Here is a 21400-nt window from a genome sequence, read left to right on the forward strand (position 1 = left end):
AACGCGCTCTCTGTCGTGTGTGCCTGTGACTCTGCATTTCCCCTCACCACCAACCCCGCCTCATTTCGGAAGCATCCGAGATGCAGTTCTTCCCTTCGTCAGTCGAATGCCACATGCGCCAAGGGTTCGCAGCTCGTAATTGTTCATGGATCCCTACTTCGGACGTGAGGCTCAGCACACCATCGAGGCGGAGGGAAGATTAAAAGCGATTCGTATTGAGAAGGAAATATGTCAGAGTCGCATCGCTATAGTGACAGCGCAATGTGACTACGCACGCCCTATGGCGATACTGCTGATGGGTATAACAAGCAACAACGGCGATCGCAGACAGGAGGTGTCAAGTTTAGGTCAGGTAAGGTCTTTGAATGCTGGCTCGGATCAGAACATGGTGGCAAAGGCGTCCGAAGCATCCTTGGATGTGGATGGTGGGAACAGAGGCTTGCCGTTGGCACCGAGGTGGTTCTTGCCAAACGTGAATCCGACCCACAGAGCCCTTCCACCGGAGCCCGAGCCGGCCTCTCGCACCGCCTCGACGTTCTTCTGTTTCTCGTGGACATCCTTGTAGCGTGCCATGTCAGCAGGATCGTCAAAGTTGTCAAAGTAGCCCGTGTCCTCCTCGTTTTCGAGTTCCGGGATGAAAGGTGCCTTGAGCTCGCGCAAACGGCCCAGATCCAACGAGCGGAAGAAGGGGTGCGCCTGCACGGGCTCGAGGGTGCTGTAGCGTCGCTCGGGCGTGTCGACGAGCTTGGTGATGGCGTCCCAGGCAACATCGCTCAGGTTGAACTGCACGTTTTCAGGCGTGTCGTACACGGGCCGCTGTAGCACCTTTTGCCAGTTCTTGAGGTTAGCGAACGTCTCGTCGGGGTTGCTGCCACTGAAAGGAGGGAAGCCGCAGAGGAACTCGTAAAGGATGCATCCAAGGCTCCAGTAATCGACGCCGAAGCTGTACTGTCGTCCTCGGAGCATCTCGGGGGCGATGTAGTCTGGGCTGCCTACGATCGAGTTGGCGCGGTGTTGGGTGTGCTGGATCATCTTTTTGTACATGGATCCGCGCTCGGCAGGCGTGCGGTAGACAAAGTCGGTGTCCTTGACAGCATCCAACCTTGCCTTCATCGACTCGATCTTGCCCGGACTGAGCGCACCCGAGGCGAGACCGAAGTCGGTGAGCTTGACATGACCCGTAGAATCGACGAGGAAGTTTTCTGGCTTGAGGTCACGGTGAATGTAGCCTAGACGGTGGAGCTCGTTAACCGAGACAATCATTTCGGCCATGTAGAATCGAGCGTACTCTTCCTTGAGAGCACCGTTGTTGCAGAGCAGCGTACGAAAGTCTCCACCAGGTACGTATTCCATGGCTAGAAAGACGTGGTCAGGATCCTGGAAGGCGTACAGCAAACGAACCAGCCAGGGCGTCTTGGTAGCGGTCAGGATGTCCCTCTCTGTGAGAACGTGGCGCACCTCGTCCATCTTGACAAGGATGCGCTTCTTAAGCCGCTTGAGCGCGCAGATCTCGCCCGTGTCGCGCTTTCGAGCGAGAAAGACCTCACCATAGCCACCGGCACCGACCTGAGTGATGATGTGGAATTGGTCGACACGAAGCTTGGTCCTCCTCTTGCGAAGCAAAACACGTTCGCGTCCAAAGTAGGAGCTGCGTTCTTTGAGGTACTCGGGCGACGGCTCGGCGTCTGGATCGTCCGATAGCAGGTGACGAGCGCGTGTAGACTCCTGGAAACGAGCGTGTCTTGCTTTGCGGTCAGCAAGGTATCGGAGATTGTCGAAATAGTGATTGAGAAAGTAGAGTTGAGCTACATTTGCCTTGCGCTGCACTTCGGTGCTGCGGACGATCTCGTTCTCCCATGGCTGGAGACCATCACCTCGCCTCCAGCTCCTCCAACTGCCCTTCGGATCGGGCTGCGAGTCGTTGGAGGACTCATTGATGCGAGAGAGCTCCTGGTTCTTAGGAGGCTTGATCTGCTCATTGATGGCCGTATGGTGCGAGTGTGTGTTTTCCTTTTTGGACGGGGTGAGGGGCGAAGCGACCGAAGTGCTCGCGTCCAACGCTGAGACTGGCGCCATGGCAGAACAGGCGACGACGATGATGATGATGATGGAGGGCTATGGAAAAGGCGATAGGAGGAAGTCGATGTGAATAAGTGCTGTGTGTGTGTGCGTGTGTGTGTGCGTGTGTGTGTGTGCGTGTGTGTGTGTGTAGTGGAGAGAGGAAGTTGGCAAGGAACAACAGCAGTTCCAAGGGCAACGTGTGTTCAAAATGTAGAACGAGACAACAGAGTAGAGCTGACAGCTGACACTCGGAGTAACTCAACATGAACAAGTCCGACAGCCGCAAGCGGAGCGAGACTGAAAGACATGTAAGTCAAGTTGGCTTAGCTGCAGCCGGCACCTCAAACAAGCACTGCAGAGAATTACATGTCGCAAACCAACAAACCAACACACGCGCCCCCGAAAATAACACAAACCAGACTTGACTTTTGACCGTCGAAGCAACGCTACCCAATGTCGACCGTACAGCGTGCAGAGATGTTGATCAAGCTTTCATTGTGAGTCGAATTCACATTTCCGCTCTGCTAGAGGCCGAGGAGGATTGCAAAGCCGTTGCCTCCTGCTCTTGATCCCTGTCGATTGGGTAGCACCGAGAGAGCTGCCACATAAGTGTACTAGCAGGCGTGTGAGGCGATCTGTTGCCAGCATGCTCTGCATTAATGAGGCTCGTTGACAAGCGCTGCTGTGTGCGGTGTGCCAAGACAGAGCAGCGGCTTTTCCGAAACGAAAAAGTGTTACTTTCGCCCTGTGGAGAGCGCGACGCGGTCACGTGAAGGGACGCTGCTTTTGGCTTGATTACACGCCACGCGCTGCAGCGCAGATCAACACTTTTTGTTCTTTACCTCGGATGCTGCTTCAGAGACTCAATTTCGATCTTGACTACCATCATCGTCATCTGTTGCTGCGCGGCGACAAACCAAACTCCAACGGCATTCATCTGAGGCCAAAATCACTCGGTATCACCACAGTCGTGATCTTGTGGCAGCGAATCACTTCAACAAGCCCTTTCACACGACGACAACACCAACCTTTCAACTAGAATTATGGCAGCTGCACCACATCCCTCGGTCCTTGCCACGCCGCGAAGACCTTTTGGCACAGCGACACACTCCAACGCTGAAATGCGCAAGGTTTACGCCGACCTCGACAACAACGCCGTGTTCGACTTTTCCAGCATCGTCTCGGCGGTCAAGACCTTTTCCACACGCTTCCGTGCCTACACGGAGAACGCCATCTCCAACATCCACGATGACAAGGCTGAGTTTGATGCCAACCGAATGGAGCACCGTAATCAGCTCAGGACGCTAGACCGCGAGATTGAGGATGCCAAGGCGAGCCAGGGAGAGCTGTGGGATACCATCGCACACGAGCGCGAGCAGGACGCCAACCTTCGTGCTAGACAGCAGACCCTCCAAGCACAAAAGGCCTCCGTGACACAGAGGTGCAACGAACTCCAAGCCGAGATCACAGAATTGAAACAAAACCTCGAAAACAAGAAGCAGGCCAAAGAGGCACAGAGGGAAAAGCTCAAGGAGCAGATCGACAAGAACGGACCCGAGCTACGTCTGCTCGAAGCGAAAACTGGCTGCTCGGTCGTACCTACCAAAGTGGGCGATCAGCTCAAGTTCACCTTCAACCTCATGAACGCCGACGACTGGTCCAAAGAGTGCCATTTCACCATCGATGTCAGCAGCAGCAAATACAAGCTCACCTCGGTATCACCCAAGCTCGAGGTCAGCCTGCAAGAGTCTTTGTTGCAAGAACTCAACTCTACACGCAAGTTCTACTCCTTTGTCAAGAAGATGCGCGCTGCTCTGCGTGCTCAGGCTGAGAAGGTCCGTCTCGAAGCACGCGATGCTGCTCGTCGAGGAGGTCGCTGAACCAATCCGCCGCCTTGCCGACCGAGCCTGTCCTTGTTATCGTGCTATCACGTCTTGCGCCTTCCTTGCTCCTCCATCCACCTCATCCCTTGTTGATCTGGCCCCGTCCGCCCGTTGTGATACCTTTCCGTATTTGTTTTGTATTTGTATTCGCATTCCGACTAGCTCGCCCGTAAAATTGTCATGTAATAACACACTTGACGTTGTGTGCTGTCGACTGTGTTGCTAGCAAATAAGCCTGGGAGTCAGTGCACAGCACGTCAAGCGACACGACGCAACCTCTCAAGGGATTGGACGATGAGAAGGCCACTTAACGTTGTGCATTGACGAGTCGATAGTGTGGAGAAGCGGCTTTTTTTCTGGGCGTGATTTTTGGGTTTTTTTTCTCGGCCAATTCTGCAACCGTTTTTTGACGCAATTCCGCCACCGATCGTACATCTTCGAAATTTTTCTCAGCACATGCAACCTCACCATCACCGACAACCGCCCCCTTGGAGGCACACACCGGTGCTGAGCCGTGAAAGGTACGGGCAGAGATCAGTTCAGTAGCCATGGTGGCACCACGCATGTCGATCAAGTTCTTGGGCACCTCGTCCATGCCCAACTCGACGAGAAACTACTCTTCTCTCCTCTTCAAGCTGGACAGCCATACCGTCATGGTCGACTGCGGCGAAGGCACACAACGTCAACTTCGCTCTCGGTATGTTGGTGTCGACGAGCGCCTCGCCAATCTCAGAACCATCCTCGTGACACACCTTCATGCCGATCACGTGCTTGGACTCGTGCCTCTGCTCATGTCCATGATGGGTCCTTCGGGCGCCTCTCCGGCAGCAGAACCTGCATTACCGCGGGTCGAAATCTATGGTCCACCAGGTCTGCGCGCATTGATACGAACCACTCTCTCATTGTGCTATTCGCAGCTCAGCGGCAAGTACGTGGTACACGAATTCGTGTGGCCAACGCACGACCAACTCCCGGACGGCTCACCTCACGCCCTCACCGATCAACCCGAGCGCATCGTCCCCAACCTGCCTTTGCACCAAGGCGAGTCTAGCGCGGGTCGCAACCTGGAAATGGATCCACGCTCGTTCAGTTGGCCCAACTTTCTCTCACTCAAGACATCAAGCCAAGGTCCGAGCGTGCGCATCAGTGCAGCGCCCATCTCGCATCGATGCCCAACGCTCGCGTACGTGTTTGAGGAGCAAGCAAGAGCACCGCCTTTAGATCCGAGTGTGGCCGAGGCACTCAAACGAAATGGTCCTGCTCTGCTCGAGCAAAGGGGTATTCGACATCCTCTTTCACTTCTGTCCACGCTCACAGCGCAACGCCGCTCGGTCCAGCTTCCTGATGGCACCGTACTGGATCCGCCGCCACTGAGTCTGCCGGGCCGCAAAGTGACCATCATGGGCGACACAAGCGATGGCACTGGCGGCTTTTCAGAGATGCAACTGAGAGCCGGCTACGGCTTGCCTGCACTCGCTTACGGCACCGATGTACTGGTGCACGAGAGCACCAACATTGCGCTTCCCTCGCATCTCAACAAGAATGGCAAAGCGGATTCGCTCCAAGACGTGACAGTAAAAGCAAAGTCTCGCGGACACTCCGTTCCTCAGGTGGCTGGTCATTTCGCTGCTTTGGTGAATGCGAAACGCTTGATCCTCAATCACTTTTCCACAAAGTACCCGAGTCCGCCGCATTACCTGCTCGACAGCACCGGCACCAATGTAGATTCGCATCCACTACACGGTGAAGGCCAGCAAGCAGCGCAGGATCGACAACTCGGAGATCCGGAGCGAAAGGCTCTCATCATGAAGGAGTTCGAAGTGCAGGCCTACCACGCCTGGAAGCAAGCAGCCAACAAGGGTGATACGCAGCTCGAGACGTACTCTGCGTTCGATGGCTTTCATTTTGAAGTGCCGGCTCGGCCAGAGCAAGATGCTTCAGCATCTAAGACGGAGGTCGACGTTTTTTCCAGGCCGTGGGAGCAGGGATCTGCAGTTGAGAGCAGCAACGGTCTCAAAAGGAAACTCGACGAACAAGGCCCCCAGGCGAAGGACAACGAGAAAGTATGGGATCCGTCGCCATTGCTTGTGCCATCGTCGCCAAATTATCTACCGCGCTATGCGATAGTGTTGCTCAACTCGCCGATCGAAGAACGCCAGATAGGACATTTTCGACGCCTGTGGGACTCGGCATCGCTGCGTTTGTGCGCGGACGGAGCGGCAAATCGACTCTTAGATAGCTTTGGTGCGGCGGCATTCGAAGCGCAAGACGGACAGTCGGCGGTGCCTCTACCCAATGCCATTGTTGGCGACCTCGATTCGATCCGACCTGACACGCAACGATTGTTCGAGTCCAAGGGAGTCGCCGTGCATGTGTGTCCTTCGCAGTACGCTACGGACCTGCAAAAAACGATCCAAGAAATCGAGGACCAGGAAGCAGCATCTGGTGATGGGGAGGAGTACACTCTCGTCATTTACGGAGGTCTAGCGGGTCGATTAGATCAAAGTGTGCATACGCTGCATGTACTGTGGCAGTTGGCGCCCGGAACGCCGGAGCTCAGCAGTGTAATGGATCCAGAAGGTACGAATCAGAGGGGCAATCGACTCAAAAAAAGGCAATGTACCTTTGCGATTGGCGATGGCAGTGTAGCATGGCTGCTTCCGCAAGGCAAGCATGTGTTGCACATGTCACGCCAAGTGATGGGCAAGACTTGCGGTATCCTGCCGCTTGGTGTGGGAAACAGCGGAGCCAAAGTGTCAACGAAGGGATTGGAATGGAACTTGGAAGGCGACTCGACGACGCTGGGCGGGTTCTTGTCCACCTCGAATCATCTTTACGATGACGAGGGGGTTGTTCGGGTCGAGAACGACGAGCCAGTATACTGGACTGTTGAGCTTCGTCCGGACGACGATTGCACGTTCTGACTGTAGGAATGGATCCATACATTCACGCAGCAAGCGAATGCAGCCTTGTCCGTGAAAGTTACTGCTTCTGCTCATCACCACACACGAGCGTGATGTCGTTGAGCGGCTGGCCAAAAGCGTCTGGCTGTTAGACTGTCGCGAGGTTGAACGCACAGTCGTTGAGAACAGACTTGAATATTAGCTGCTGTGAGGAGAAGGTCGAGTTTGAAATGTAATTTGAATGGAACCGTTACAAAAGTGTAATTGCGAGGAAGCATGCGTGTGTGCGTGTGTGCGTCTCGCAGCAGCGAAATGCGCAGAGGGCAGCGCGAAGGCAGAGACAGACGAGCTGGCATCACCAAAAAGAGGTGCTCGTGCGCAACCTCAATTGCTCTCTGCTCCAACACTGAGGCTCTCTCGTTTGCAACACGCAGTCGCGCACGCTTTCTCTTCGCACGCAGGTCAGAGCTGGAAAGCACGTCCCCTCTGCCCCCTCTTTTCGCTCTTCTCGCTGTCACTTGATCCTCGTCACCACCATAACTCGATCGTCACCCTCCTTCACGATTCCAGGCGGGCGCACTACTGACACTTCGCGTTCGCACTTCAAGCAGGTCTTGTCACCATATCCTCGCCTCCAACACTCTCAACCAGTTATCCTCTAGGCTCAAGACCTTGAAGCCTCGATTTGGTCGCACTCAGGCCCTCTAAAACCCCATCAAAGTCGCCACCATTTCGTCTGTAATCAACTCCAGTATGGCCGCGCGACGTCGCGCGGCCAAGAAGGGCGTCTCCTTCTGCCTCATGGTTGTCGGTGCTTCGGGCACGGGCAAGACCACCTTTGTCAACACCTTGTGTGAATCCGAAGTCATCGGCCACAAGATCAGCGACAACCCCGAGACGGCTCACATCGAAGAAGGTATCCGCATCAAGCCAGTCCACGTCGAGCTCGAAGAGGATGGCATGCGTATCGGTCTCACCATTGTGGATACGCCCGGCTTTGGCGACAACATCGACAACGAATATGCGTAAGTGTCTCTACTTCCACTCCCTTGCAAACCAAATCAAGGCGGATCTGTTCAAGCTCAAGCTCGAGCATTGACCCGCCTTGGCTAGAGCAGATCACTAAACTTCCTTTCTTCCCTCTCTGCAGCTTCTCCGAGATCGTTGGCTTCCTTGAGCGACAGTACGACGATATTCTCGCCGAGGAATCGCGAATCAAGCGTAACCCTCGTTTCCGCGACAACCGTGTTCACGCCCTCCTCTACTTTATCACACCTACCGGTCACTCGTTGCGCGAGATCGACATTGAGCTCATGCGTCGCCTCTCGCCTCGTGTCAACGTCATCCCCGTCATTGGCAAGGCCGACTCAATGACGCTCACAGAGAAGCAAGAGTTCAAGAAGCGCATCATGGAGGACATCGAGCACTACGGCATTCCCGTGTACAACTTCCCGTACGACGTCGAGGAGGACGACGAAGAGACCATCGCCGACAACTCGGATCTTCGCGGTCTCATGCCATTTGCCATTGTCGGCTCCGAGGAGGATGTGGTGGTCAACGGCGAGCCCATCCGCGCACGAAAGTACCCCTGGGGTATTGTCGAGGTCGACAACCCCAAGCACTCGGACTTCGCGCGCTTGCGATCCGCTTTGCTCAACACGCATCTCACCGACCTCAAGGAGATCACGCACGACTTCCTCTACGAAAACTACCGTACCGAAAAGCTCTCGAGGACCGTGCACAGCGACTACGCCGATACGTCGATCCCCGGCGAAGAGCTGGCAAACCAGTCGGTGCGGCTCAAGGAGGAGCAGCTCAAGCGCGAGGAGGACAAGCTCAAGGAGATCGAACTCAGAGTGCAGCGCGAGATCCAGGAAAAGAGGCAGGAGTTGCTCGCAAAGGAGGAGAGCCTCAGGAACCTCGAATCGCGTCTGCAGGCTCAGAACCTCAACGAGTAGAGGGCGCAGCCTTGCAATGGCAGCCGGCCCGTGACTCGTGTGCTCCTGTTATGGTTCCCGAAAATCAAACTCGTTCCTACTTCGATGGCTGCTGCTCGATGGATCAGACCGTTGCATCTTTGCTGAGGATGAGGGGCTGTGACGACGTGACTTACGCGTTCTCATTTGTGAAACGCGCGTGTGGACTTGCGTATGAGAGTGTCACTCTCAAGTCAGGTCTGGAAACAAACTAACTTGACATTTGCGGTTTCGATGCTCTTGGGCATGCACACAGAGGGGCATCGACGAGCTGTGTGTGCTTGCGCGCGCGCGCGTGTGTGTGTGTGTGTGTGTGTTCGGGGCTTTGCTTGTGGTCGGAGAAGAGAGCCCATCATTCAAGACCACGAGCCTGCCTCCAAGCATGGATCCACTGAATGATCCTCTCGACGTTTTCTTCCACATCTCCTGACTCTTGACTGTTGAGCTCAACGATGGCTTCTGCAGGGTAGGACTCGCGTGCGTCGTCGGCTACCACGCCCATGATCTCGGCTTCGTTGTTTTCTTGGATCTTCTTCAATGGGTATCCTCTGTTTTCAGGCGCAGGGTAAGGTCAACAGAGGAAGTCAGTGCGTCTGAAGCAATTGCAGCAGATGAGAGGAACAAAGTTGAGCGGAACATACCTTTTTTCGAGCCGCTGCCAAAGCACGCTGTGGTCGCACCTCAACACCACAACCAGATCCACCCATCGCTCGGGCCAAACATCACACGTATGCCAATCCAGCACCAGCCCCCCCCTCTCCTCCGCGTCCTCTCCCTGCTCTTTCGCCAGCGCCAACTCCTGCGCGTCAAAGTCGTCCGAATCTACCGGTTCCGGTGCCTTTGTCCCCGTCAACGGTTCAAGGTGGTCCAGGAGTTGGTCTTCGTTGACCTCGTAACTCTGCCATTCTTCCAAATAGTCCGTGTAGAAGCCCTCCTTTTTCACAACCACTCCGACATCGATCTGTCGCAGCGGATGTGACGAGGAGGAGGACGAAGGAGAGTAGGTCGATACCAGCAGCGAAGAGTGCGTCGACTTTCCGGTGCCCGGTGTACCCGTGATGACGATGTTGGGGAATGAGCGGACCATGATGAACCTAGATGGGGAGCTCTGACCTTGATGGATCGGTGTCGATGCTGTGTTGACCGCTGTCGGTGTGCGTTAATGCTGTAGACGATGACGAGAAGGAAGGATGGACGAAACGAAGAAAGAAACTTTCGGACCAAAAAAATTGTGGAGTGAACACCAAAAATTCAAGTGTGAGTGCGGAAACGTCTTGAAATGCCTTGATTCCCGCTGACGTTTCCGCGGTCTCTCACCATGGCAGCTCAACGAATGCATGGGGCATCAGGTACACCGTTCCTTGCGTGCAAGGGTTCATTGTCTATCAGCTATCGTGCTTTTGGACACCCGGGAGAACGAGACACAGACTAAAAACACATGAAATCGCTCGAGATTCCGGACACATAGACTGCTTTTCGGATCGATGCAGACTAACTTGCACTACAAAAAATACCAACCCCAACTGTTCAGACTCAGAGACGAGCCCCACCTCCGACAAGCAGTTGGTTACCGTTCTTCAACGTGGCCACAGCCTCGTTGACCATCTCGTCGACGATCTCCTTGGCGGGCTTGATGTCACTAATCACAGAAGCGCACTTGCCGAGCAAGAACCTCTGTCTAGCGCCGGCCTCCTTGGTGCCTTCCTCGTCGTCGTTCTCCAGATCATGGTAGACAGGAATGATACCCTTGTCCGTGAGCCTTTTGATCTCGTCCGGGCGCGACTCCCAGTCCATGATGTAAGGTGTCTTGAACAGACGGAGGGGGCGTCCAGTGAAGATGATGGTTCGGATGTCGGTTTCGTGCGTCGATTTAAGCACGGCCTCCTTGTGAGCCTTAGGAGCGCCCGACTCGGTCGAGGCGACGAAACGAGTTCCAACCCAGACGCCGTCAGCGCCGTAGCAGAGGGAAGCGGCGAGGCCACGACCGTTGAAGATACCACCGGCAGCGACAGTGATGATAGGCTTGCCGGTGAGGGGAGACTTGTGACCGCGGCAAATGTCAACGACACGAGGAGAGATGATCGACAGAGGGACATCACCTGTGTGTCCACCTCCCTCACCACCTTGGAAGATGATCATGTCGGCGCCAGCCTCCAGCACTTTGGGTGCGTGCTTGGGGTGGCCGATGATGCCAGCCACGAGAATCTTTGCACCATGGAGCTTCTTGACCACCTCAACGGGCGGCACACCGACCGCCGACACGAACAGCTTGGCGCCAGACTCGATGATGATGTCGATCAGTTCAGGCAGTTGTCCGTTGGTGTAATCCGTGTTGGTCTTTCGGGCACCACCACCAACCTTTGGAAGGAGCAAGTCAACACCAAAAGCTCCGTTCTTGTCCTTCAGATACGATTTAAGTTCAGCGATTTGCGCACGCAGCATCTTTGGAGTGTACCCAACACCGCCAATCACGCCGAAGCCACCTGCATTAGTAACAGCCGCCGCCAGCTCAGGACCAGCAGCGACGTTCCTGCGAAGAAGAGAGCAAGGGAAAGGCAACGTTTGGTGTCAATATCGTACAAGAAGACGCGCAATGGAGCAAAACCAAATCCACTTACATGCCAGCAAGCATGATGGGATGCGTGATGCCGAACGCCTCGGTGAGCGGGGTCTTGATCTGCTGTGGGGATGCCATGTTGATTGCGTCTCTATCGAGGAATGGTTGGGGGTGAAGAGGAGGAGGTGAAGGGTAGGGGGGATGTTTAGGGGGTCTGGTGGCGAGCGAAGCTGGTTCATGTAAATAAGCACAGAAAATGCGGGGCAAGGATCAATTGCAGCATCAGAAGGACGGACACTGCACCAGTTGCGGAAGAGACGGGTGCGACACCGGGGTGGAACTGCCTCGCCTCATGTGCGAGTCAGATCCATGGTAAGTCGGACGAGCGCGCCGAAGAGCCTTTGTCGTTGTCACCGGAAGTTGACTAGCCGGTCTCTCCGGCTTACAAGTGGAAAGACGAGCGGGTAGGTTACCGCTTCGGTTCCCCCACTCGCCCTCCAGACGCTTAGGGGATAATTATCTGATCGTCAACTTTGCCGCACTGCTCTTGTACCGCACGGTACCCGCTTTGCTTTGTTACCGCCGGACCCTGTTCTCGGCTCGCTCCTTCACGCGTCGACTACACTTGACCACCTTTTCGACGCTTTGACCCTGATCTCAGCATGCTAAAGAAATCCGCGATGATGAACGTCACCGCAACATCATCGACACCATCGACAGAAGCGGCAGCAACGATCGAAAACAACTTTGTCGGGCGCACGAGCATCGTCCACATCCCAGACGGTCGTGCGTTTCGCGGCACGTTCTTATGCGTCGATTCTGGCAAGAATATCATCCTAGCCAGCACGGACGAGACTCGGGAGACACCGGAGGGGCGTCCATCCACTCGGCATGTGGGCATGGTCATGATCCCTGGTGACCACGTTGTAAAGGTCGAGATACAGCAAGACGAGCCAGAGACCACGCTGTCGGCGCCATTTCAATCTTCGCTAGCACAGGCGGGTTGGCCAGACGACGACTCGATGTATACGTGATCATTTCAAGCACCGCGCTCAACCTCAGGAGGCTGCCCACGCAGCGCTTTGTCACAAGTGTCGTAGAGCGTCGTTGCAACCATCTCGAGCTCTGTAGTGTGCTCGTCAGCGGGAGCCTCACGAGTGCGCTCGATCAACCGGCGCAAAAGATGCGAAAGCGGCTCGAACAAGGCACTTGCAATGCATTCGATCGCATCCGCGTAGGCGGATTCGAGCATCACGCCGAGGCAGTTCCGAAAGATGGCTGCGACGAACATGAGCGGACCAGCATTCTTGACATCGACACCGGCATAGGGACAGTCTGCCTCCAGCGACAGCAAGGACACGATAGCGGAAGCGGTGTTGGCAGCGAGCTTTCCCTTAAACGATGCATCTCGTGCGACGATTCGGTTGAGAAATCCGACGGCGATCTTGGCCCGTTCATGGTCGCGCCAGACGGTAATGACGAGCAGTGATGCTATGCTTCGGATCAGGTCCGTCTGGTCCTCATTCCCGGCTTTCGTAAGCTCTGCGAAGGCGTCGAGGAGGATGCCCAACAAGAAAAGTATGTCAAGTAGCTGTGTCGAGCCAGCTCCGGCACTCTCGGCCGCACGTTTGAGACTGTCAAAGAGGAGATGTGCGACGTTGTCAACCTCCTTGACGCAAGTTTCGCCATCGGTGTGAAGCACCATCAACATAGTCAGCAATCTGCTCGTCAGCTCGTAGGGTCCGTCCCAGGCACCAGAGTGAACGCCGAGGTCTTGATCGAGCGCGCGACGTTCTGAAGCGGAAGAGAGCTCGATCCAACTGCGCGTGCTGTCGATGGTGTAGCGAGCATCGATCGCCAGCTCCTCTACAATTCGAGAAAGGCAATGGCAAATACTGTCAGCATTTTCCCTCCGGGGCTGCGTACTGACTGGTCACGCCGGCGTCGACTCACCATGCCTCCATTGCGCCACGAGGACGAAAAAGTCGCGGTACGTTGCGGTGGGAAAAGGCAGAGGTTGATCTCGAAAGTGCCGCATGGAACGCAGGAACAGCGACACGTCTCGCTCGAGGTCATCTTGCTGATCCGTTTCTCGGTTGGATGACCCCTGCGCATCGTTCAGGACGATCTGTTCGTCATTCGCGTCGTTCAACAAGAGTCGATGGTCAGCCCACTCGGCTCCATGGAACGTGCAAGATAGAAATCAGCTCACCACCGCTGCTTTGACCAGTGACTCCATCGCGACGACTCAGACGAGTTTCTACGAAAGGTGCGGTGGTTATCGATCGACCGAGTCATTTATCAAGAGCGGGAGCGGCCATCCGCGTCCCAGTATATCTAGATTCGCAAGCTCTCAGAGAATCACAGAGACCATCGGAGGATCCGCTTTGAAAAGGCAGCCATCTTTATCGCTGTGCTTCTCCATCAAAAGTGAGCGCCGGGATCTCCAGCTTGGGTGTGATGCTGTTGCGAAGGCAAGGATGGGTTCAAGCTTGAGGAAAGACTGTTCGATGCATTCGGATGACCCGAGTCCGGAGCCGAGTCACGACGAGTGTTGAGAGCACAGGAAATCACGGGAATCCGCTCTGAGGCCCTGGCAAATCCGATCTGAGATTATTTCACTGCGCGGCACGAGATGGAGTCATGAACGATCTCTTTGGAAGGCACAAAGCCGTCACCTGGTGCTTGCCGGGTGGCCTCCACACTCGTCTTCCCAGACAAAATATCAGCTGACCGCACTATCCTTCTGCGCCATCACCTCGGCCTCTCCGAAACGATGACAAGCATCAACGACGAAGTCATCCTTTGCTGCGTGCAGGACAGCCCTATATCTTTCGACCTGCAAGCGTCGCTCGACAAGCTCAGCAAGCTGGCGCAAGAAGCGGCAACCAAAGCTCGTGCAGCTGCGTCTTCGCCTTCCACTCCCATCGTCGTTCTCTTTCCCGAAGCTTTCCTAAGCGCCTATCCTCGAGGCCTAGACTTTGGAGCCAAGATTGGACACCGGACCGCCGAGGGACGAAGCTGGTTTGCACGCTACCATGCTTCATCTGTGCCAGTGTGCAATACGGAAGGGCCGGAGATGACCACCATCCGGAACGCGGCCAAGGACAACGGCATCACGTTGGTGGTGGGTGTAATCGAGCGATGCGATGCACCGGAGACGGGAAAGAAGAGACAAGAGTATGGCAGTAGCGTCGCAGGCGGAACAGGCACCATCTACTGTACCGCTCTCACGATTTCAGAGACGGGGGAGGTGCTGGCTTCGCACAGGAAGCTAATGCCTACCGGCACCGAGCGGTTGGTCTGGGGCCAAGGCGATGGCCAGGGCATTCGAGTCGCTCGCACTCGAGCTGGAGCCGTCGGTAGCGTCATCTGCTGGGAAAACTACATGCCGCTTCTACGCACCGCCATGTACGAGCGCGGAGTTGAGATCTACTGCGCTCCAACTGCCGACAGCAGACCCACATGGACGTCGAGCATGCAGCACATCGCCATGGAAGGTAGATGCTACGTCATCTCTTGCAACCAGTTCAACACGCGGTCCGATTACCCCCAGGACTATCCGGCACTCAACGATCTCAAAGCGGATGAGGTGGTCACACGAGGTGGCAGTGTCATTGTGGGCCCCCTTGGCGACATTCTTGCGGGACCGCTGTTCGACGAAGCAGGCATCTTGGTGGCCAAGGTGAAGAAGAGCGAGCTGGTCGAAGCAAAGATGGACTTTGACGTTGCAGGACATTATGCACGCAACGACATCCTGCGCCTGCAAGTCAACGACCAGAGCAGCTGAAAGCAAGCTAGAACGCGGCATGTAGATCACAGCGCAATATACGCAGGCACATAACGTTGCTAGACTAGGTCGAACCACGAGGCTTGATATCGTTGGAGAGCCTGAAATGTCTACACCAGAAGACGGAACCAGCCGCTCATATCGGCTGTGAGATGTCAAAGAAGGCACGTTTCAAGGCTTCTTGGCGTACGCCATTTCGTCGATGTGAGTCTTGGCGGCCGCAGGAGTGGGAGTGGGTCAAACAATTCCGAGACTGGAGGGTCCGCGGAATTTGTGCTTCCGACACGAAATGCAAAGCCGGCAGAGAGCAAACCACAGTTTCACAACAACGCTTTTCTCACCACACACTCTCTTGCGAGCGAGCGATGGTGTAGAGCGTGCTTGCCGAATCGAGAAAGACTTACAAGCCACGCTGCTCCAAAATCGGGTAGACGGATGCTCAGATTGTTGTGCCTCCGACTAACCTTGAGAGACTTACGGCAACTGCGAATTCTTAGCTAAAAGCGCGGGCTTGCCCACAAATCACTCGAGGAGCGCCGACGCAAATCAAATTCGTTCCATCTTATCCACATTAGCTCCTCCTGGCTGTTCGAAAGTTCCGCGGAGGACGAGTTGTGATGTCTAGCTGCAGCGATGCATGGGAAATCCTTCTTGATGTCGGCTGCTTCCGATTTTGCGAGTCAATCACGGCATCGCTTTTGGGCGCCAAGAACACAGCCTTTGTATCTCATAGCCTTCTGTCTGGCAACGCTCTCCTGTCCTCGACGATTCTCAAGCTCGAGCCCGCTTCCTGACTCTCGCCTTGCTTCCGTCTCGCAACCATGAATGTGTGCGCGTTGCTCAGCTTCTAGGTCTAGCACTGTCACGCTTCGACGGATGGCCGATCCTACCTTTAATAGCTCATCTTTCGTTGACGTCCTTCGCTGAGGGTTCCCCTATCTTTCGTCGCTGTCAAGATGATTCCTTTACATGACCATAATCATGATGGCATAGCGACAACGTTTTCGACACCTCTTCCGGAAACCGCCAGCAAAGAGGATCATGCTTTTACCGTGGCTAAACCCCTGGACGATGCCGATCCCGACGCGGAAACAACGCTATCACCCTTTGCCATCCGACGCAACCAATTCCTCGCGCTCACAAAGAAGAACTGGATCGTGCTACGGTCCTACTGGTTGATCAACCTCTTGCGATGCCTGATCGTTCCCGTAGCATATTACATCTTCTTGGGCGAAGCAAAGAACTTCTTCAATACCACCAATGACCTCGGTCTTGGACAGCCAGCCGCCGTGCGCCTTCTTTCGGACAGTCTCAATGGCAAGCCTTTCTATTGGATCGACAAACGCACAAACACAGCTGCATCCAAGTTCTCAGCGCAGCAAATCATCGATGTCGTCCTCGATGGCTTGCAAGCGAGCCAGAGGTCGCTGGTCAGACAGGTCGCCAACGACGAGGAGCTTGGATTTGCGTGTCCACAATCGTTCAACGGTCTCAGTCCTTGCTTTGGTGCCATCTCGTTTTCCAACATCACAGCACAGGGTAGTGTCAGCTATGCCTTGAGGCAAGACCCGGGCTTGAATCGTGTCAAAGTCAGCTCCAACAGTGGAGATGCTGAGACGAGGACGTTCCCCATGCAATTCGCCATCGACTCTGCCATCCTCCAGCTGAACGGTGCCACGGCCTCGTTCTACGCTCAGCCACCACTCGAACAACCCTACTCGCTGCAAACCAACGCCGAGCAATCCGAAAGCCAACGTCGAGGCTTTTTGGGCGGTGTTGACCAGCTCACCGTGCTCGCCTTTTTCATCGCCATGCTCGGCATCGTCTGGCATCTTCCGTCCTCTGTCAGCGAGGAGCGAGGCTCAGGGATGGCTGCGCTGCTCACTACCATGGGATGCACACAGCTACCCCGCCTCCTCTCTTGGCTCTGTGGTCCAGGTGCCGCCTATCTTCCCGCATGGTTCATCATGGGAGGTTCGCTCTCTGCGACACTGTGGACCACGAGCAACAAGGCCCTCTGCATCTTTGCCCACGTCCTACCCGGATTGGCCCTGGCGAGCTGGTCACTCTTTATCGCCACTTTCTTTGCAAGGGCCAATGTGTCGAGTATCGTCACCACTGCTCTGGCCATCTTGATGGCCATCGTGGCCCTCATCACAAAACACATCGGAGAAGGAGGTGGCATTGTCATCGGATTGCTGTTTCCCTCGGCGTCGTTTGTTTACGAGTTCATCGCCATCTCTGCGTATGAACATCAAGGATTAGCTGCCAATGTGACAGCATCGCACAACGGTATCAACAAGGGCCCTTCCGTTCTCGGCCAAATTATTGTACAGGTCGTAGCCATCTTTCTCTTTCCAGCACTCACCATCTTGCTTGAACGCAAGCTGTTCTTCGCAGAACCCTTCTTCCAATGGCTACTGCGCCGTCGCACTTCCACGTCACCGTCGTCGGCACTGGATGGTGCGCAGCATTCCGAAAAGGCAAATTCGTTCGACGGTGTGACTCCGGCGTTGAAGATCACCGGCCTGACCAAAAGGTACGGCAAGAAGGAGAGCAGTCTGGCCGTCGACGGTCTGGATCTCGAAGTGCCACGCGGTAGCATCACTTGTCTTCTTGGCTCGAACGGGTCCGGCAAGTCGACTACTATTGGCATCGTTGGTGGATCGATCCGCAAGACCTCTGGCGAGGTGTACATCGATGGGTTCGAACGCGGTGCGGCTCCTCCCGGCCTGGTCGGCGTCTGCCCTCAAAAAGACGTCCTCTTCAACCAGCTTACATGCTTGCAACATGTCGAACTCTTTCGAGCCCTCAAGCATCGCCGTGGCACCAGAGAGGACGCTGCTGACCTGCTCAGTCGCTGCGAACTCTCGCACAAAGTCAAGGCGAAACCCGGCCATCTGTCTGGTGGACAGAAACGACGTCTTCAGACCGCAGCTGCGTTGGTGGGGCAGTCGACGTTCCTCATGTTTGACGAGGCAACGTCTGGCCTGGATCCCTTGTCTCGTCGTGCCATATGGAAAATCCTTCTCAACGAGAGGGGAAAGCGGTCGATCCTGCTGACGAGCCATTTCTTGGACGAGGCGGATCTGTTGGGTGACCACATTCTGATTCTGGCTTCTCCGGGCAAGAGGCTCTGCCAAGGTACCCCGATCGAGCTTAAAACACAGTTCGGCGGGGGAAGCACCATCCATGTCTCTCCACGCGGATGCAGCGTTTTGCCGCTCCTCGACGAGGTGTGTCCAGGGAGCAAGCAGATCGAAGCAATCGAGCCGAGTCAGGATTCGTTCTTAATCCCGACCACCGAGCAATCGCATGTAGCCAAGGTGCTCGAAGCGATCGAGGAGCGAAAGGCGAAGCTGGGAATCGAGGGCTACGATGTGGCTGGACCTTCTCTTGAAAGCGTTTTCCTATCGTTGAACTCGGAACACGCTCGATCGAATGGCAGACACGAAGAGGTCGACGAGATGGAAGGCAACGTTGGTCATGGTCACGGCAAATCTGACCTCTCGGACGGCGCCGTCGCCAGCATCTTTGCACTCACACTCGCGCAGCTGGGCAAACGCATGGTGTTGTATCGTCGCATCTACCTGCCAGCCATCTTTGCCGTGCTCGTCGCGATTGCTGGCTCGATCATTCCGCTTGCGTTCTTCTCTAATCGTGACCCGTCGTGCAGTCGTGGATTTACAGACCGCGAGATCAGCGTGGGAGCAACGTATTGGCAGAATGCTTCGTACACAACCGAGCTGCTGTACTCTGCGCCCGAAGCCAATGCACAGGTGGTGTTTGGCGACGGGTTCAATCTTGCTTCTATTGCTTTTGACCGGGTGCCTCTTGATCAGTACAATGCGTCGATCGCGAGATTGTCGTACGAAGATCGGAGAGGGGCAGGAGGAATCGCGCTGCCTGGCAACACAAATGGTGGCAGGAACCAGTTCTCGTATGTGGCCGACGAAGGTCCCGTCAATCCCATCAGAGCACTCAACCTTGTCAGCAATGCCGGCCTCGCCAACGTTCGTGATGCCAACGCAGGTTCGGACGGATCCCCAACCATCACGGCGTCCTACCGGCCGCTCAGCGATCTGTCACTTTCCGGCGGCCTCGGCTCGTCACTCAAGTGGACCGTGGTTTTCGGTCTGGTCCAAGCCGTCTGGCCCGCCTTTGCTGCTTTGTACCCTTCAGCAGAACGCAACAACCGCGTCAAGGCAATGGCGCTCACCAACGGCATGCGTGCCATCCCGTTCTGGTTGGGCCATCTTATCGCCGAGCTGCCCGTCATCGTTATCAGTACTGTGCCCGTCGCTGTGGTCTACACGCGCGTTTCCGACCAGTTCACGGGTGGGGGAGTTTTCTGGGTCGTTCTGTTCCTGCATGGCGTTGCCTCGACACTGCAGAGCTTCGTAGTGTCGCTGCTGGCGCCGAACCAGCTGGCTGCATTTGCGATCGTTGCAGCGTGGAATGTGCTTGCCTTCCTTATCTTTTTCGCTACCACCATGCTTACCGTGACGTACTACGTGGGAAATGGGTTGGAGGGCGCGCTCGATGCGGCGTATTATGTAGAAGCGATTCTTGCGCCTAGTGTCAGCATGACCCGGGCTGGGTTTGTCAGTGTCAACCTCTTCAACTTGCTGTGCAACGGTCGGGGCGGGTACAAAGCGGGGGGTATCGCGGCAATCAATTTGCTGGGAGCGCCGATTGTGTACACGATCGCATGGGCGCTTATCTGCTTTGCCATCCTGGTTGCGCACGATTCAGGCTACCCGCTGCTACCCGCTTGGCATGGCTTCGGGTTCTTGCGTAGGAAGAAGCATCGTCAAACGTCGACGAGATCAGAAGATGTTGCTGATGAAGAGACCAAAGTGCACCCGGCACCGGCGGGGCAAGGAGTGCACGAAGAAGCGATGCGGCTGGATTCGCCCGGCTGCGATGACGTGCTGCAGGCCAAACACCTCGATAAATCATACGGCAAGCTTCTCGCTGTAAACGATGTCTCGCTCGGCGTTAGACGGGAAGAGACGGTCGCGCTGCTGGGCATCAATGGCGGAGGAAAGACGACCACGCATGCGCTCATCCGTGGCGAGCTGACGCCTGACTCGGGTAGCGTTACGATTGCCGGGATCGGTGTAGCCCAGCAACGCACGCTCGCACGCTCCCACATCGCCTCTGTACCGCAGTTCGACGGGCTGGATCCGCTGCTGACGGTGCGAGAACACTTGCGCACCTATGCACGCGTCAAAGGTGTACCCCGCAGCCAACGCAAGGACAACGTCTCGGCCGTGATGCATCTGACCAACCTGACGCAGTATGCGGATCGACGAGCGGGCGCGCTGTCGGGAGGTAACATGCGCAAGCTCTCGCTCGCGATCGCGCTGCTGGGCAACCCGTCAGTGCTGCTGCTCGACGAGCTGTCGTCGGGCGTCGATTCGTGGACCAAACGCGGTCTGTGGCAGACTCTCCGTCGAGCCGGTAAAGGCAGAGCGACGCTGCTCACCTCGCACAGCATGGAAGAGGCTGCCGCGCTGGCATCGCGTGTCGCCATCCAAGCATCGCGCATCTTGGCGATAGATACGATCGGAAACCTGCGCAGATCGCATCCGAGCTACGAGCTCCAGCTCGACATGGCACAGCAGCATCGCGGGTCAGCTCAAGCCTACGCGAGAGTGGACCGGTTCGTCAAGAGCCTGTTCCCGCGCGCGAGCACGTCGGACGAGGCAAGTGCACGCTTCGAGATCCCGCTCAGTAGTGTACAGAGCGTAGCAGAGCTGTTCAGGACGCTGGAACGAGCAAAGGTGGAGAGGGAGGAGGCGGGTGTGGTGGGCTACCAGATCAGTCCTGTCTCGTTGGAGAGTCTGTTTTTGCAGATTGTCAGGCAGGCTCAGTCCGAGGCTGCTCGAGACGAGATTGGTCGACATCAACACCAATGAGCGTTCTCAAGATTTACAGTATCGTACATGAACTTCGCTTGTATAGATGTGCCTTTCTATAGATGGTGGAATTGTAATTACCTTCCTGTACAAGCCTGGGCGAGGAGAGCAGCGGGAACGAAGATGAAGAGCATGGTTTCATTGAGGTGGGTGCTGTTCCGCGGAGTTGGTGACGCGTCAGCTAATGGGGAAAGGAGTGTGTGCATTGCCGCGGTACGAGCGATAAGTTAGCAACGTGCTGCTGCATGCATGTCCATCAAGCAGAAGCTAGCTTCCACGCTGAGACATTGCTATCTAGCTTATCTA

The 21400-nt window shown here is 55.7% G+C and overlaps 9 protein-coding genes across 9 annotated transcripts; 5 read left to right on the forward strand and 4 right to left on the reverse strand.

Annotated features, from left to right (window-relative positions):
* Positions 1-378: 378 nt before the first annotated feature.
* EX895_006421 (uncharacterized protein) lies at positions 379-2076 on the reverse strand (the record flags this gene model as incomplete). The annotated part of the gene is made up of 1 exon (XM_029887012.1): positions 379-2076. The coding sequence occupies one exon, from the start codon at positions 2074-2076 to the stop codon at positions 379-381; it is 1698 nt and encodes a 565-aa protein (XP_029736504.1).
* Positions 2077-3104: 1028 nt separating this feature from the next.
* EX895_006422 (uncharacterized protein) lies at positions 3105-3941 on the forward strand (the record flags this gene model as incomplete). Its single annotated transcript, XM_029887013.1, has 1 exon — positions 3105-3941. The coding sequence occupies one exon, from the start codon at positions 3105-3107 to the stop codon at positions 3939-3941; it is 837 nt and encodes a 278-aa protein (XP_029736505.1).
* A 551-nt stretch (positions 3942-4492) lies between these two features.
* On the forward strand, positions 4493-6868 carry EX895_006423 (uncharacterized protein; the record flags this gene model as incomplete). The annotated part of the gene is made up of 1 exon (XM_029887014.1): positions 4493-6868. One exon carries the CDS (start codon positions 4493-4495, stop codon positions 6866-6868), a length of 2376 nt encoding a protein of 791 aa, XP_029736506.1.
* Positions 6869-7600: 732 nt separating this feature from the next.
* On the forward strand, positions 7601-8805 carry EX895_006424 (uncharacterized protein; the record flags this gene model as incomplete). The annotated part of the gene is made up of 2 exons (XM_029887015.1): positions 7601-7872; positions 7998-8805. The coding sequence occupies 2 exons, from the start codon at positions 7601-7603 to the stop codon at positions 8803-8805; spliced, it is 1080 nt and encodes a 359-aa protein (XP_029736507.1).
* Positions 8806-9175: 370 nt separating this feature from the next.
* EX895_006425 (uncharacterized protein) lies at positions 9176-9910 on the reverse strand (the record flags this gene model as incomplete). Its single annotated transcript, XM_029887016.1, has 2 exons — positions 9176-9371; positions 9465-9910. The coding sequence occupies 2 exons, from the start codon at positions 9908-9910 to the stop codon at positions 9176-9178; spliced, it is 642 nt and encodes a 213-aa protein (XP_029736508.1).
* A 446-nt stretch (positions 9911-10356) lies between these two features.
* EX895_006426 (uncharacterized protein) lies at positions 10357-11518 on the reverse strand (the record flags this gene model as incomplete). Its single annotated transcript, XM_029887017.1, has 2 exons — positions 10357-11353; positions 11442-11518. The coding sequence occupies 2 exons, from the start codon at positions 11516-11518 to the stop codon at positions 10357-10359; spliced, it is 1074 nt and encodes a 357-aa protein (XP_029736509.1).
* Positions 11519-12419: 901 nt separating this feature from the next.
* Positions 12420-13619, reverse strand: EX895_006427 (uncharacterized protein; the record flags this gene model as incomplete). The annotated part of the gene is made up of 3 exons (XM_029887018.1): positions 12420-13246; positions 13334-13508; positions 13593-13619. 3 exons carry the CDS (start codon positions 13617-13619, stop codon positions 12420-12422), a joined length of 1029 nt encoding a protein of 342 aa, XP_029736510.1.
* A 537-nt stretch (positions 13620-14156) lies between these two features.
* EX895_006428 (uncharacterized protein) lies at positions 14157-15170 on the forward strand (the record flags this gene model as incomplete). Its single annotated transcript, XM_029887019.1, has 1 exon — positions 14157-15170. The coding sequence occupies one exon, from the start codon at positions 14157-14159 to the stop codon at positions 15168-15170; it is 1014 nt and encodes a 337-aa protein (XP_029736511.1).
* Positions 15171-16126: 956 nt separating this feature from the next.
* EX895_006429 (uncharacterized protein) lies at positions 16127-21094 on the forward strand (the record flags this gene model as incomplete). Its single annotated transcript, XM_029887020.1, has 1 exon — positions 16127-21094. The coding sequence occupies one exon, from the start codon at positions 16127-16129 to the stop codon at positions 21092-21094; it is 4968 nt and encodes a 1655-aa protein (XP_029736512.1).
* Between the last annotated feature and the right edge of the window lie 306 nt (positions 21095-21400).

The sequence above is a fragment of the Sporisorium graminicola genome, chromosome SGRAM_9 (genome assembly GCF_005498985.1).
Source record: "Sporisorium graminicola strain CBS 10092 chromosome SGRAM_9, whole genome shotgun sequence".
Taxonomy (NCBI): domain Eukaryota; kingdom Fungi; phylum Basidiomycota; class Ustilaginomycetes; order Ustilaginales; family Ustilaginaceae; genus Sporisorium; species Sporisorium graminicola.